This window comes from Dryobates pubescens, chromosome 5 (assembly GCF_014839835.1).
Source record: "Dryobates pubescens isolate bDryPub1 chromosome 5, bDryPub1.pri, whole genome shotgun sequence".
Taxonomy (NCBI): domain Eukaryota; kingdom Metazoa; phylum Chordata; class Aves; order Piciformes; family Picidae; genus Dryobates; species Dryobates pubescens.
Genome location: NC_071616.1, coordinates 29,971,511 through 29,986,905, shown reverse-complemented (window position 1 = coordinate 29,986,905; position 15,395 = coordinate 29,971,511). Strand labels below are relative to the sequence as shown.

The following is a 15,395-nucleotide window of genomic DNA, read 5'->3' as shown; positions in this document are numbered from 1 at the left end:
TCACTGTCTGATCACACAGCTCCTTACATCATTCTTACAGATTATTCATGTACATTATCATTGCTTTACAGCTTTATTCATCATCCTTGTCAAGATCTGGAAGTGCAACTCAGAATAGGGTAGTACCTGCAAATTGATAGTGGGTAAGTGTCATCTTAATGTGGCAGATGGCAATGTATTTTAATATTAATTCATTGAAGTTTAGTATGTAAAACTCCAAATACACATGAAATATGTTGAATGTTCATGTAAACCTCTAAAAATAAAAGTGTTTATTGTGCTTCTAATTTAGAAACAAATATTTACGTGAAGGTTCTTTAAGAGTTATCTTGACACTTGAGTACTGTGAAGCTTTACAATATTGCTTGTTGATATTGCAAATTAAGAAGTCTGAAGTGAGCAACATGACTTGGAACAAGGTTTTTATCAGACTGGGTGCTTTTAAGTATGAAGTTTGTCATTACAGAGCTAGTGAATGCCCTACTTGCCCAGGACTATATCTAGTTTACTTTAGAGGTTCAGTCCATCAAAGACAACCCAGACTAGAAAGGCACACCACATAGAATGCCTTCAGGCATAACAGCCACCTCATAATCTATTGCTATCTTCTCTTAAGGCCTTTTTAACACTTAACCTTGCACCCTGTCTTTAAAAATCCAAGGTAACCCCATGAGGTTACTGATAATTTCAGATAATGCTAAGTATCTTATAACAAAATGAAAGGAATTGAAAAATCTCTGCAAGATGACAGATCCTGATAACTGATTAACAGCTGTACCAGACTGTTTAGTTTGAGTGCTATTTGAGGGCTCCACGGAGCCAGTCTGTATACTTCATTGAGCATCCTGATGGGACAAAGTGGAAAAATTGCTGTAAGATCCAAGTTATCTTGGTGCTTCTCCCCTGTCATTCCAAACAAGCCATGGTCATGACTGTGCAAATTCTTTTCTAGGAAGTCCTAGAGCTGGTTGAGAAACCTAAACTTGATGATAGCCCCTAGCACAGGGAAACAACATACTGCATAGAAATCAACCTTTTTGGAGGAAGTCAAATTGCAGAAGCTAGGTCTTGCTGTGAGGATCTAACAGTTCTTATCACCTATCCAAATTCAGCAACTAATAAAGAAAAACAGCAGCATAATCTGTGACCGATATTGTATAGTCGATACAGTGGCCTAAAGCAATATGTTAATCCTATTGGGCTCTCCCTATAGTTTTATGAAATTATTACACAAAATTCGGTGATAGCAAATGGTCATAAGGTGAGTTTTATTTCTCCTCTGAATGAGAGGAATCTGTCTGCTTTTGTACAAAATTAATGCTTAAATTATTCACTTCCTAACCAGTCATGAACAATATACCTTGCTTTGCAGCTAGAAGCTAGGTTCACAGATAAGGACCACAGGCCCAAGTGTTTCTATAAGGTGCTTACAGCCAACATTTTAGCTCTACTGACATTCAGAGTCTTGCATCTTTTTAAGCACTTGCTATCATATAAGTGTAAAATTTCTAGGGCTCTATATGTTTTGTTATAAAAATCTTATAAAACTTCCACTTCTGCTACTGGGCACACAGTCTACGAACTTAACATCAAACCAGGGCTGAATCAGGCTGAAGACACCTTCTTTCCCAAACTAGTTTCCCGAATGTGTTTCAAATCCAAGCCATTTAGTAATTCTTAATGCCATTGATCCTGTAGATAATTTAGATAGTTTCAAAGATGATCAGAAATAAAGAAAAACAATCAGAATCTAATGAATAAATCTAATTTTTCCCCATTTATTTATTTTTAAATTTGGATCACTGTATTTAATTTGAAACATCTTGAATGAGCAGTTCCAGACTGGTGTTTTAAATCCTCTTTACAGAACAATAATGTCTCTTAAATTGACACTTATAGGCCTGGATTAGAGCTCATCTACATTTCTAAAACCAGTTTCTTGTTATCTTTAATGTGTGTGTTTGGAACCACTCCTGATTTTGTAATGAAGACCATACAGAGTGATAATGTAAAAGCAGAAAAGATGAGAAGAGTTTGAAACCATTACATTAGAACTCAGGAAAAAAAAAAAACCAGCCTGATTTCTTTTGGCTGGCAATATTATATAAAGATTTCAGAACAAATAATATTTAGAAAGCCTACTCTAAATTTCAGTGCATCTATCTTAACTTCTCAGTATTCTGTATGTCTTGGGAAGCATTTTAGAAGAACAACCAATGATTGTAGTGTAATCTCAGTCAAAACTTATCGCTGCTCTTATTTCAAGTTAGTTAATTAACGAATTAATGTCTTAGATTATGCATTTTCATGAGAGTTTTTCACTTACATTCCACTCCACTGTGAGAGCAAAACTTTGTACTGTTGTAGAATGCAAAAGCTGTGTGCGTTTGACAGAAAAGTTAACTTTTGTTAGAAGGTTGTAACCTCTCATTGTACATTAATTTACTGTCATCTTTTTAGAAAAGCAGCACAGCTTCTATCATTTATTATTTGTTATGAATGACAGCAAGAATGGCTTCTTCTGAATTAAGAGAAAACTTGGAGGTTGGTAATTTGATTACTTGGAGAATAGTTCAATTTCTTTTCTTAAAAGTGACCAAGGATAAAATCATAAGCAGCCAAATTATTATTATGAGCGGTCTTTTACTTTTTCCTAATAAATGTAATAAACTGATTTTAGTTATTCAGTAGTTTAAGGTTGAGTGGAAAATGGTGTGAATTTTGACTAGATTGCAGGGGAAAAAAAAATACCTTAAATCTCCAAAAGATGCAGAAAGAGTGAGATACGGATTATAATTAGGATTACTATCTCTGTTCTCATTCCAGATTGTATGATAAGTGACTTAAACATCTGCATGTGGGCTTTGCCAGTGGAAGAATAGCCACAGGAGTATTCACTTCTACATAATTAGTAACTGAGGAGTACAATATATGTGGAATGTATTAAAATGACTTTTTTGGAATGTAGTTCTCTTTACCATAAGGTTGCTTTGCTAATTGTCTAAAAGAATTTTGAACAGAGACGTAGTATTACAGATTAGAGCTTGGTGGGTTAATCCATTTGTGCTTTTGCAGTTTTAGAGTTACAAGGAATTTTGGAAAAGTGACTACTCTAGGGAATTAATATTTGTCAGAGAGGAAATAAATCTCTTTCTTACATTACAGGCCAGCAAAACTTTGTGTTTTACCCTGAATGTTCAGGTGCCTGTCTCTGGTTATTTGTTGAAAGTTTCAGTTGCATTTAGTCATAAAATATCAGTGAAGTAACCTTTTGACTTTGATCTGCCTTTCGGGTTATAGCTCAGGATTTCCTAGTGATAACAACTTTGATTTAACATGAGGAAGAGAGTTAAGCCAAGTTCTCCAGCAAATCAAATATAAGGTGTTTAAAAAAAATAAAAATGCAAAGTACACTTTATCTTTGTTAAGGCTGAGGAGATGTTTTTGACAAGAAGCTTGAGATCTCTCCTTCCCAATGTACTGAGAAGAATAATTCGATACAACAGACTCAGTATTAGTAATACTTCTGGAATGGCAGAAGGTAAGCAAACCTAACAGCTCTAAATGCAAAAGTGACTCCATTTTAGATTCATAGCTATCTGTTTTCTTATCTTGTTTGTGAAGGAATGTAGGAATATCAAAAGCGCAAAAGTAAAGCAGAAGAAAATGCCGTATTGACCTACCTTCTTAACTTGGTTGTTTTTGAAATCGCATTGTAAGCACCTGACACTGTTCTTAAATCATAAAGCTGCATCAGAGAAAATGTGTTGTCCTGCCTGTGTAAAGTACATGGACTTTGTTTTCAGTGTTTGCAGTGCATCCCACAGTTCCTACCTATGTCACTTAGAAATTACAGATGCAGAAAACATTAGAAAAATATTTACCCAAATCTGGCTTTTCTTGTATATGTTATTATCACTTTTGTAGGGTGATACTCATGTTCCTCACAGAGATCTTGCTTTACTTAGGGCATTGGCTACACTTTGGGGAAGAAATAGAGATGTGAAGTTACAGAAGTGTGTTTCTGCTTCATTTATTGCAGAATTTGGAAATTATGGACTCAACAAAATTGGGAGTTATAAGAGGGATGGGAAAAAGTTCTATACTCGGATGCATGCTGGAAGATTTATTTGTCTTGCCTCTCATAGCTGAGAAAAGCAGAGAAAGATGTGTCATTGTTCTGATCAACTTCAAAATATAACCACATAACTAAAAATACTGTGGCAACTGTCTCATCAACAAAGATGTGTGTAGTAGCATTTCTATAATGTAAGGATATTAAGAGTAATTTTATAGAATTGTAGTAAGTCTTGAAATTATTATTTTATTTTCTATTACTAAATTAGTGGACAAATACTAATGGAAAACATATTATTGTGTTAATAATCTACAGCTTATCCCAAATGTATTTTTAACTGCATGTATTACTGCAGTAATTTGAACATTTTTTTTAAAGTATAGTTTGCATACAAAACAAGTTCAGGCTGTAGCCATGAGCATGTAGCTCTCTTATGCAAAGACTGAACAAAAATTGGGTAACTGGACCTTCTCAGGAATCGTGACGTTATCTTATATTGTTGGGTGACATACAAGTAAAATAATTGTTTCTTACTGTCCTCATTGTCATTCACTGGAGAAGTTAAAAGCTCTTTCTTTTCTTCTGTGAACTGGGACATAAGTGTTGAATTAATGCATGGGCTGATCATCATGCCTAGCTTCACTAACACTGCTTGTGAGTATATCCATAATGACAGATACATAGTGCAATTATATACTTTAAAAGACATGGGAAAGGAAAAGTATCTTCCTCTATAGAAAAGTATTTTCCTCTATAATGAAAGTAAGGATAGAAGAAGAGCTATTGGGAGGAGTAATAAGGTGGTCAAAGAGTTGTAATGGAGCTGCCTGAGTTTACAGAATACCTGCAGTTAGCTGCAGATTCAGTCTGGCAGCTGTGACTGGTATTTTAAATTCAGTGTTGTCTGAGTGGAATGCTCTGATTAAAACTGTAATTTTAAGAATTCATGAATAGCACCAGCAAAGTAGAAAGTGCCTGTGGATTTCACATGGATGGCAAGGAATGAAGTTGAGGGGTAATTTAATGTAGTATTTTATTCAGTGGTAAATTTAATATGTTTATTTTAACAAAAATGTATTTCTGTCTTCAGCAAGAAACTGTTTCTGTATTTAGTAACTTTTTCTAGCAATAAAGTGAATTTCTGTGCTGAGTATTCCCCAGAGAGCAGTTTGTGGGCACATTTGGTATGCAAATACATGCTTACCTCAGCCTTCGCTTTGCATTTTTCCATCAGGAATAGAAATTTATCTTCTGGCTTCTCTGTTAGCTTTGGTCAAGAGTAAGATTTGGCTGATTTTGTACAACCTTTTGAGGCAGATCATTGATTCTATTAAATGACTGCCTCTTGGGTGACAGACTACTGTAGTATTTGAGAAAGTAAGAGGTTCTATGCAGCCTTTTACTCTCTGTCTTCTATCAGACATGGCAATAACTTTTCAGGACAGTATCGATACAGGAGATAGGGACTGTAGATTGGTAGGTTTATGCACAACAGACTAGTTCAGATTTCCTCTCTGCATTTGAACTGTTGGCATTTACATGCAGGAAAATTAAAATGCCATTGCTGTTAAGTGCTACTCTTTAGAAAATAAATTTTTGCTAAGTAAATTAATATGTTTTCTCTTTATTGATACTACAAGAATGGTTAACGTCTTTTGAACATGGTAGCAGTGAAAAACCTTTTATATCAAAGTTAATTCCAAGTGAAGAAGATGTAACAGTTCTATTCATTCTAGGCTTTTAATTAGAAATGTTAGAAATTACTGAGATTTGGTGTGATAGGCAAGAGTTTATTCCTGAGCTGTAATTATGTCTGTTAAATTGCAGCTCACAGTAAAACTCCATAGGCAACAAACTCTAAAGAATGAGCTACATAATATCAAGATACCTGTAGTTTACTGTTGGACTGGCCATAATTTATAGCTTGATATTAAATTAAAAAATAATTTAAAAACATTTTAAATGGTGTAAGTGTGGTATGCAATAGCCCCTTTTTTTTTTTTGGCTTTGTGCAAACATTTACAAAGTAAAGCATATTCCTCTAGAATACTAATTTCCCAGGTTAGGTAATAAATTACATTTATATGTAAATTTACACAAATGTTTATTAAAGTAATTATGCTGTCTTCATATTCTAGTACTCCCCATGCCTGTCAACTATTTTAGCTGTGAATGTCTTTACATACAGATTGCCTCTAGTTATGATTTTAAAACCATTTCCAAAAGTTGTTCAATATAATTAATGAGTTCTTAATCCAAAAATTTCTTTCAGGTAGTTTATAATGTTTTGATTTTATAGACCCTCTAAAGAAATACATGCATAAAAATTACTGTTTCACAAAGAGCTGAATCATTCCTACCTTCCAAAATTTCAGGGTATAAACAGGCCAATGTTGTGATTTTGCACAAGTCCCTGGCTGATGACTTTGAGAAGTTTTGCCATGCAAATGATGGGCCTCTGCCACTGCTGTACAGAAGTAAACCAGGTGACTGGAAATGCCCTTCTCTGAGTAGTGATTCTGATATCAGGTAACTACAGGCAAATTCTGCTTGTCAAAGTTCTACAGTGAATGCTAGTGAGATTAGGAAGGTTTCAGAGAGCAGTCTGCTTACACGGATGTTAGTTTTGAACAAGTTTCTTTTTCTTGGAATTAGACCTTTGAATTACAACTATCATGGTATAACAGCCTGATCATCTTGTTCTTGAGAAGCACGTTATGACAACACAGTGTTACATGTATTTCTCTAATGCAAAGGTGAATTTTTGTGCAATTTCTAAATATTTTGCAATCTGAGAGAGCAGAATTAAATAATACAGTTTTACCCCTGTTGTGCATTTGGTGGTAATGCATGTATGGTTACTGCAGGGTATTTGTAGATTCTTTGAAATTTGAAAGATGCTTTTAGTGTTTACAACAGGAGTACAAGTCTTAAAACAGCTCCCTGACTTTTGAAGCCCTGTAACAAGACATGTGTAAGGGACATTGACCTATAAAACCTAAACCCTAATAAAAAATCTAGCATTTTCAATTTTCTGGACTTGTGTTTGTGCAAAATAAGGTGTTCTGGGTGGGGGTTGCATGTGTTTGTTTCATTGCTAGAAAGAAAGTAAGTGGATAGGTTAGGCTGTATTGTGGTTTGATACTGCGTAAATATAAATTCAAACAATTCACCTTGTTTAAAAAAGAAAATATTATAAAGCTGTGACAACTTCTTATTTCACTAGAACTGACTGCCTGCAGTACAGAATATATGAGCATGGAGCTTGTACTGGATCACTGAAAAGCCTAAAGGAATATTCTCAACAACTTAAGGACATGGTGACTTTTTACATAGGCTGCAGCTTCTCTTTTGAAAAGGCATTCCAAAATGCTGGCATTCCCATAAGAAACGTTGAGCAAAAATGTAATGTAAGCATGTATAAGGTAAGCATATGCACACATGCATATTCTTTGTCATAACTTTGCTTTTGAATATTCGCCCATATTCACAGCATGTGCATATACCCATTGCTCAAATCTCATCCACCAGCATCCCCAACATCCTTTTCTGCAGGGCTGCTTTCAATTTCATCATCCCCCAGCCTGTGTTGATATTTAGAATTGCCCCAACCTAGGTGCAGGACTGAACACTTAGCTGAATTGAATCTTAGGAGATTCTCCTCAGCCTACCTCTGCAGGTCCCTCTAGATGACATCCTGTCCTTCAGACTTAACAACTGCACCACTCAGCTTGGTAGCATCTGCAAATTTGCTGAGGACGCACTCAAACTGGCTGTCTGTATCATTGGTGAAGATATTGAACAGCACTGGTCCCAGTATGGACCTTTGAGAGATACCACTTATTGAGCTTGTTTATCTTGTGTACCTTGTGCCCATGTATATCTTTAGGTTCAAATGCAATTTAGATATCAGACAAAATGTTCTAAAAAGCCAGACTGTTTTATGTCTCAGTAAAACAAGTGCTTCAGCATCCCAGTTAGTGAGGATGATGACTTCCATAAATTTTTTCTAGAGGCACAGAAGATTTTTTTAATGTGTAGAAGAGCTATGTTACTTCTGTAGAGGTGGTACTGCCAGCATCAGGAATTCCTCTCTTAGGAGGACAGACTGAGGGAGTTGGGGCTGTTCAGTCTGCAGAAGAGAAGGCTCCAAGGAGGACTAATTGTGGCCTTCTGGTATCTTAAGGGGACCTACAAGAAAGCTGGTGAGGGACTTTTTTAGGGTGTCAGGTAATGATAGGACTAGGGGAATGGGAAAAAAATAAAAATGGGTAGGATTCAAATTGGATGTTAGGAAGAAGTTCTCCACCATAAGGGTGGTGAGACACTGGAACAGGTTGCCCAGGGAGGTTGTAGAAGGCGCATCCGTGGAGGTTTTTAAGGCCAGGCGGGATGTGGCTCTGGGCAACCTGATTTAATATGAGGGTTCCCTGCCCATGTCAGGGTGGTTGGAACTAGATGATCCTTGAAATCCCTTCCAACCCTAACAATTCTGTGATTCTCTGTTACAGAGCACTGTAGCTCCCCTCTCTTCCAACACAGTGAGTAGATTCAGACCAGTTAGATTTATTTCTGCATGATACTTCTTACTAGCTTTTCCCCTTTCCATACAGAAAGGGTATCATTGTTTTCTAACAATATTCAAAATATACCGACCTCACCAAACATATGCTATATCTACTGAAGCAAGAAATGCATAACATTGCAAATTTTTGTGATCTGTGTGAAGAAGCTCAAGTGTAGAATGCCACACTCCTGCAGTGCTGGATCTTACAAAATCAGAAAAATACATTAATAAAATACTTCAAAATTATTTAAAATACATGTTACAATGCAGCCTATCTAAACTGAAGTACAGCATAAAGTTTTAGACTTATTTCTTTGAATACTTTATAACTATTATTCAATATTGTTGCTAACACCTTGGGTTCTTTTAAACTGCCAGACAGATGTGCCTTGCTATACCATTTCTACTTTTTGCTGCAACCTAGTAGTCACCATGAGACCTATTCCTGAAAGCAAGTTGGGAGCAGCTGTACTATCAACATCCGAGTTAAAAGAAGCCCATGGAGCACCAGTTCACATAGGTGACCCTGGTTAGTGTGTTATTTTTTGACTTTACATGCTCTTTATATTTTAATATTTTTGTATTCTATAACTTTTATATTTTAATCCTTCAGTGGTCACAAACCTGAAAGGGGTTGGGTGGGGGGATTAGAATTGAAAAGAATGTTTTGAGTGAGCGGAACACAGAATTCTTGGATGAAACATAGCTGTCTTCTGTAGATAAGTTAAGTTAGATGGCAGGGGTGGTTTTGGTAAGAAAGTGTAATCATGTTTTTCAGAAATGTATGCAATTTCATTTCTATGTGAGTACTTTCTTACTGTCAGAGAAAGTGACAGGGTAGCAATGACTGACAGCATGAGGAGATGTATGTGTGGATGCATTTTGTGTCTTAACAGATGACTGTGAAAGGAAATACTGCATTATCTTTAAAAATAGTAAAATAGAATGCATTAAACACAACACTTAAGACAGAATAAATAAAACCCAGCACAAGTAAGTATATGCCTATTCTTTGTGGGGGAAAACAAACAAAAAACCCAGGAAACTGTTTGGGAAGAATCAAAACCAAACAAACACCTGGGAGATGAAGATAGATTGCAATTCACAACTGAAAAAATAATAGCAAAACCAAAAATATCAAAACAAACAACAAAAGTTTCCTTCTGCTAAGAGAAATTTATGAATCAGTAGTCTCATAAGCCACATACACAGAAAGATCGTGTTGAAGAGCATGGAAGGAGATGTCACTAATTAACATTACATCCCAGTAATATATTTCCTCAGATTTGAACATTCAGATTAAATAAGTTATTACTTCCATAGATTCATAGAATGGTTTAGGTTGGAAGGGTCCTTAAAGATCATCTAGTTCCAAGCCCCGTGCCATGGTCACCATTGTGACCAGCTCTCCATTCTCCTTTTGGAGAGGCCCCGCATCGTCCCTAGATGCCTTTTTGTCCCTGATGTACCATTTTGAGTAGATCAACAGGGTGATTGTGCAAGTATATATATATATATTTTTTAAACATAAAAGATTAATTATTACATATATAGACCATATACATTAATTCTAGAAAAGACTGTAGTATGTTAAAGCATCTAAAGAACTTCAAGGGAAGAGAGCAAGTGCTTAGAATGACCCAGAACATTAGAAGGAGGTGTTATAATAAAGCAAAACACTATTTTTTGAAAGCTGGATAGAAGTGAGATGTAGCTATCTAACCCAGAGAGGTAAAAGAGTGGTTGCTCGTTTCTCTGAAGCTGAAGAATGTAAGAAGCTAAAGCACTAGCAAACAAGTCTTAGAAAGAGCCCATTTTGCATTGCAGTAGTTCTCCTGTTTGCCAGGGTTATGAATACAATTCTACACTTGATAGATTTATAATGTCTTGGAGACTCAGCATGCATGTCAAGCTTCCCTTTTGTTACAAAAAGAAAGTGAATACATTTTAATTGAAAGTCAGTTTACTGATATACAAAAAGGGAAAATGTCAGCTCAGGTTCTAGAGGTGTGCACTCAAAAGCAAACTAAATACACTATTTCAGTGGCACTATTGCAATCTTATCTCTGTGTCGCTGAATACTGTTTAGGGTCCACACACCACCACCCCACACATGCTTTGCTGTATTAGCTATTATTTGGAATCTTGCATGATTTCATTTTTTATCAATTCTAGGTCTGCTGGGAATACAAGACCTTTCCAAACCAAACTATGGAGATCCAGTTCGCCTCCACCCTGGTGATATTCCAGTGTTTTGGGCCTGTGGAGTGACAGGAGTAGAAGCAGTTGTCAACAGCAGTATTTATTATGTTTGGAAACTCTCTTTAAATTCTAATTATCCTTTGTTTTCTTCTTCTCTCTCTCTTCATTTTTTTAATGTGGACTGAATGAGTTAGCTGATTAGCAGGCTTGATTTAGGGTGAGCTAAAAAATACCCCAAACAAACAATAAATAATATTCTGAAATACAGGTCTACCTTAAAGGAATTTTTTACTGAAGTTTCATCACTTTTTTTTCTTTGAGTATATTAAAGGCAGAAACCTAAAGCTATGGCAGCATCAAAGCATCTTTTAAAGTCATTACTAAAAACTAGAAGCTTAAAAGGCATTAGTTTATGATCGCCTTCCTTTAAAATTATTATTTTATGTTACACTGCAGTAAAATACTAAGGGGGGGTTGGGGGTGTGAGGCCACAAAAGCACTAGCAGCTGTACAAAATGTTGTCGAGAGCTAGCAACTTGATTGCCCTGGAAATGAGTTCATAATTGTCCCATAAAGTTTTCAGTTTTTAGGTTTTGTTCTGAAATGAAGTGAATAAGACACACTTTACATAAATGCTTTCTTCTCTGCACAGCACTGTCCTGCATTTTCTCCAGTCACTTTTAACAGGCATAAGCACAAAGGGCAAGGAAATACATCTAAACTGTAGTGACAGCCTGCTCTAGATCACTAGTGTGGAATGAAATCTCCTATTTTTGTTCTTACTAAAAAAGAAGCTTAATAATTACAGGCAATATAATTGTGAGAGCCTTGGGAGGTCATCTGCTTCATCCTTTTCTCCTTGCAGGATCTGCTACTTCCTTGTGGTTCCTTACAAATGTTTATCTAAACTGCTCTTGACATCTGCTGTAAACATGTTTAGCACTAGGAGCAGAGAGTTTTTAATTTCTTACATGCAATCTCTTTTTTCTCCAGTCCTACATCAAAGATGAAAATCCTGCTCTTTCCTGTGGTCTCCTGCAGATCTATTCATTTTTCTCATGCATCTTTGTTGCAGGGAAAGGAGAGGAAAAAGTTTGCAAGCCTGTTTACAATCAGCTGCCCAAAGCAGCTCTCTGTCCTGTCTTTACCTGTAACCAGTTTTTACTTTTGTTCATTTCTCCATTTTCTGCATTAAACCCAGTTGTCATTAATGAATTTCAGGAACTTTTGAACAGTTTCTATCTTTCTGTGCTCCTTTCTCAGCTAGATATTTAAAATTCTGCCATACCACCAGTACCTGTACTTCAGGTGAATCTGCTAGCTTTTCACAGAAAATGTTGTCTACTCACATAGTTTGGTGAGGTGCATTAAGTCTCAACAACCATGTTCTCCAACTGCTCTTAATCTACTAGCCATTGACTCCCAACAAATCTAGCACAGACCAAGTACATATGTACTTATTAAAGAAGTATCTCCTCCCTTTTCACTGTCCTAACAAAGTAAAGCTTTGCTGTTTAAGTATACCAGTTGTGATTTCTCCAACAACATATCAATTTTGCCAAATCCATTATAATCTAGAGCAAGACTTTTGGAAATAGATGGCAAATATTTTCAGTTTGGGAAGCTACTGTGCTGCCAGGTCTATATGAGTTTATTGTTCATCAGGGTTTTAGGTGCTACTCAGATTCCATTTGCTAAAGCTTATTGACTACTTTTTGCCATTATTCCCTGCCAGTTTATAGGTCTCCTACCTAGGTTGGCAAGACACTGCAGAGATGCTAGTGTCCAATTTTCTTAATCTGATAAAGGACTGCTCATAGTGAACAGTTGACATAATTTGTCAGTGTTACAAGACTATTCAAAGGCATAGTATAGCTTCCAGCAGCACTCTAGAACCTAGAAAATTAATGTTACAGACACAGTATCACCAGCTCAGCATGCAAACTTAAGCATTAACTTGTTGTTATGTCAATGCACTACTTTCTTTATGCATGTCAAACGCATTTTTTCAGGCTTGCCTGTTCCTGATAGACATCCTTAGTAGGTACCAGTGTTAAATTCCTAAGTTGCCTCAAACTGGATCTCAACTACCCATGTGAGCTTTCTAAAAGTTTCTTTCCCAAAGTGCATTAGTTGCTGCAATGTAACTTAAAATATCACCTGTTTTTATGATATAAGTATCCTTAGGCAGGGACTCTGTGTTGTTAAATAGCTTTTTGCAACTTTATATTACAATAAGAACATGTTTAATTTAAGTTTTTTTTTCACCCATTTTAGGACCTCCATTAGCTTTTACTCACTCTCCTGGCTGTATGTTCGTTACTGACCTAAAGAATGACAATGCCGCACTCACATCTTCAAGAGAGGTTCCACAAGTCCACTGCATTTCTCAAAGTCCTCTGCATTATAGCATTGTGTCAGCAGAAGCAGCCCAAAAGATAAAGACTCTAGAGACCCTAATTGGAATAGATCCAGGTAAAAATAGAAACCCTCTTTTCTTGGTGGACTTGTTGTAAGGTAGATATGACCTATCCTACTTTTTAAGATATTCATAAAGTTCAAGAACACCAGAAGAATCTAAAGGCAAGTTTAAGATTTTTTTTTTAAATTGTTGTGGAATACATTGAGTTTCTATAACAAGTTCTTAACTTTTCTATCGCCATGCTTCATACCAGAGTCTGCTCAAAACCATTCAATCTTATGGGGAATGGAATAGCTGACCTTGATGGCTGTATGCTCTCAGAGTACAGAGAAGCATCAATGTTTGCAGTAGGCTGGAGAGTCCACAGAGAGTAAGAACTGTTACCAAATAAAACTGAAAACGCTGTGTAAAGTACAGGGCACCCCAGCATGCTGGCAACAGCTACATGGGTGTTCACTGCTAAGTAAATAGCACATTTCTTTCAGTGTATTCATGGCTATGGTACTCCTATCAGAAAATTCTAGTAGTTGCATGTCCTTTTCAAACATCCTTCTCTGATGGGTGGAATTACAGCAGGTTCTGCTAAGATACTCATCACTGAGCTGTTGTGTGATGGACCAAAGTCACCTGATCATCACAGAAGGGTGGCCGGCAGGGCTGCATGTGTGCCCAAGGAAGATGAGAAAGAAACAAAGGCAAACTGAACAGGGCAGTCTTCCTTAAAATTCACAATGAGTTAGTACCCTCTGTCTGCTGTAAATTCTGATCTCAGTTTCCCATAAATTTTCTGAAACACTCTGTAGGCAGTGGTGGAAAACAGCTTACGCCCTGCTCTCCCAATCTCTGGGTTTGGGCTGTGTGCATATGTTTGGGTCTGTTTATTTTTACTCACAAGGCCTCTCCTTTTCCCAGTCTCTGGAGTTCAGCTTGGCACAATGCCATGCTCTGCAGAAATACAGGACCTAACTTAGGAGTTAGTCCCTTTTATTGCTATAAGAGATGACAGTACTTCAGTTGATATATCCCACTTCTCAGAGGTTAATATTCCCTGCATCTGTTACTTAAGTTTTGTTCAGAACTTTTTTCTGTGATCACTCTCTGTATATTGTTTGTATGTTACGTAGGAGAAGTAGAGGGAGAAATGGCAAAGTGGAAATTTATGAGAGAAAAAGAGAAAATGTTGGGGGGAAGGTGAGAAAGATGAAGGTGTGAGCAAGCTAGAAAACAATAGTGAGGATTTACCTCTCTAACAGCCAGTGAACATTGGCACATAATGCTGGTATTCATGGTTTTCAGGAGTGCTAGCAGATTGAAAGGACTGTACTGTGAATTTGTGTTTCCAAATGCCAAGGAAAAGAAAGTGGATAGGAAGTGTCTGAACAGTGAAAAGCATACACAGATAAAACAGTGTTGTGTTGCCTCTTTAGGGACTGACCCATGAGAAGGGACATCTGTTAATATTCACCTGTTCCTCAAGGTTAGATAACAAGGTTTCCTACTACCTCAAGTGTTACATCTTTTAGCAGTCACTGGGATACCACTGTATTAACTAACTTTATCAAGTCTCTTGGTAACTTACAATGTCTCTGAAATTTCACTTCAGTGGTTAATTTCTTTTAGTGGAATTTATTTGCGAATTAGCTCTTCTCTAAGGGCATCAAGTAAAAGAGACACAAAGGACCATCCTACTCATCTGAAGCCTGCATCAAAACTTCTGTATTATTTGGGATGCTTGAGTTACAATCTAGCTTCAGTAGCTAGATATGGCTTAGCATGACTGTCATAACAGATCAGAAGGCCAAAGAAAAGGTAACAATACGCAATAAGCTCTTAGGAATAGAAAATACAATAGAATGGAATTAACCAGGTTAGAAAAGACCTTAAAGATCATCAAGTCCAACCCATCACCCAACACCATATAATCAACTAAACCATGGCACCAAGTGACTCATCCAGTCTCCTCTTAAACACCTCCAGTGATGGTGACTCCACCACCTCCCTGTGCAGCCCATTCCAATGGCCAATCACTCTTTCTGTAAATTACCTCTTCCTAACATCCAGCCTAAACCTCCCATGGTGCAGCTTGAGGCTGTGTCCTCTTGTTTGGTAGAAGTGCTAGGTGTAGG

The 15,395-nt window shown here is 36.7% G+C and overlaps 1 protein-coding gene across 1 annotated transcript in view; it reads left to right on the top strand.

Annotated features, from left to right (window-relative positions):
• Window positions 1–15,395, top strand: part of DGLUCY (D-glutamate cyclase) — a 45,090-nt gene that overhangs the window by 16,671 nt on the left and 13,024 nt on the right. The window contains exons 2-8 of the mRNA XM_009904824.2: window positions 72–143; window positions 3,430–3,541; window positions 6,454–6,607; window positions 7,305–7,503; window positions 9,024–9,174; window positions 10,821–10,943; window positions 13,125–13,322. Coding sequence (XP_009903126.1) covers window positions 3,439–3,541; window positions 6,454–6,607; window positions 7,305–7,503; window positions 9,024–9,174; window positions 10,821–10,943; window positions 13,125–13,322 — 928 coding nt within the window. The 5' untranslated portion in view covers window positions 72–143; window positions 3,430–3,438. The remainder of the gene's footprint in view (window positions 1–71; window positions 144–3,429; window positions 3,542–6,453; window positions 6,608–7,304; window positions 7,504–9,023; window positions 9,175–10,820; window positions 10,944–13,124; window positions 13,323–15,395) is intronic.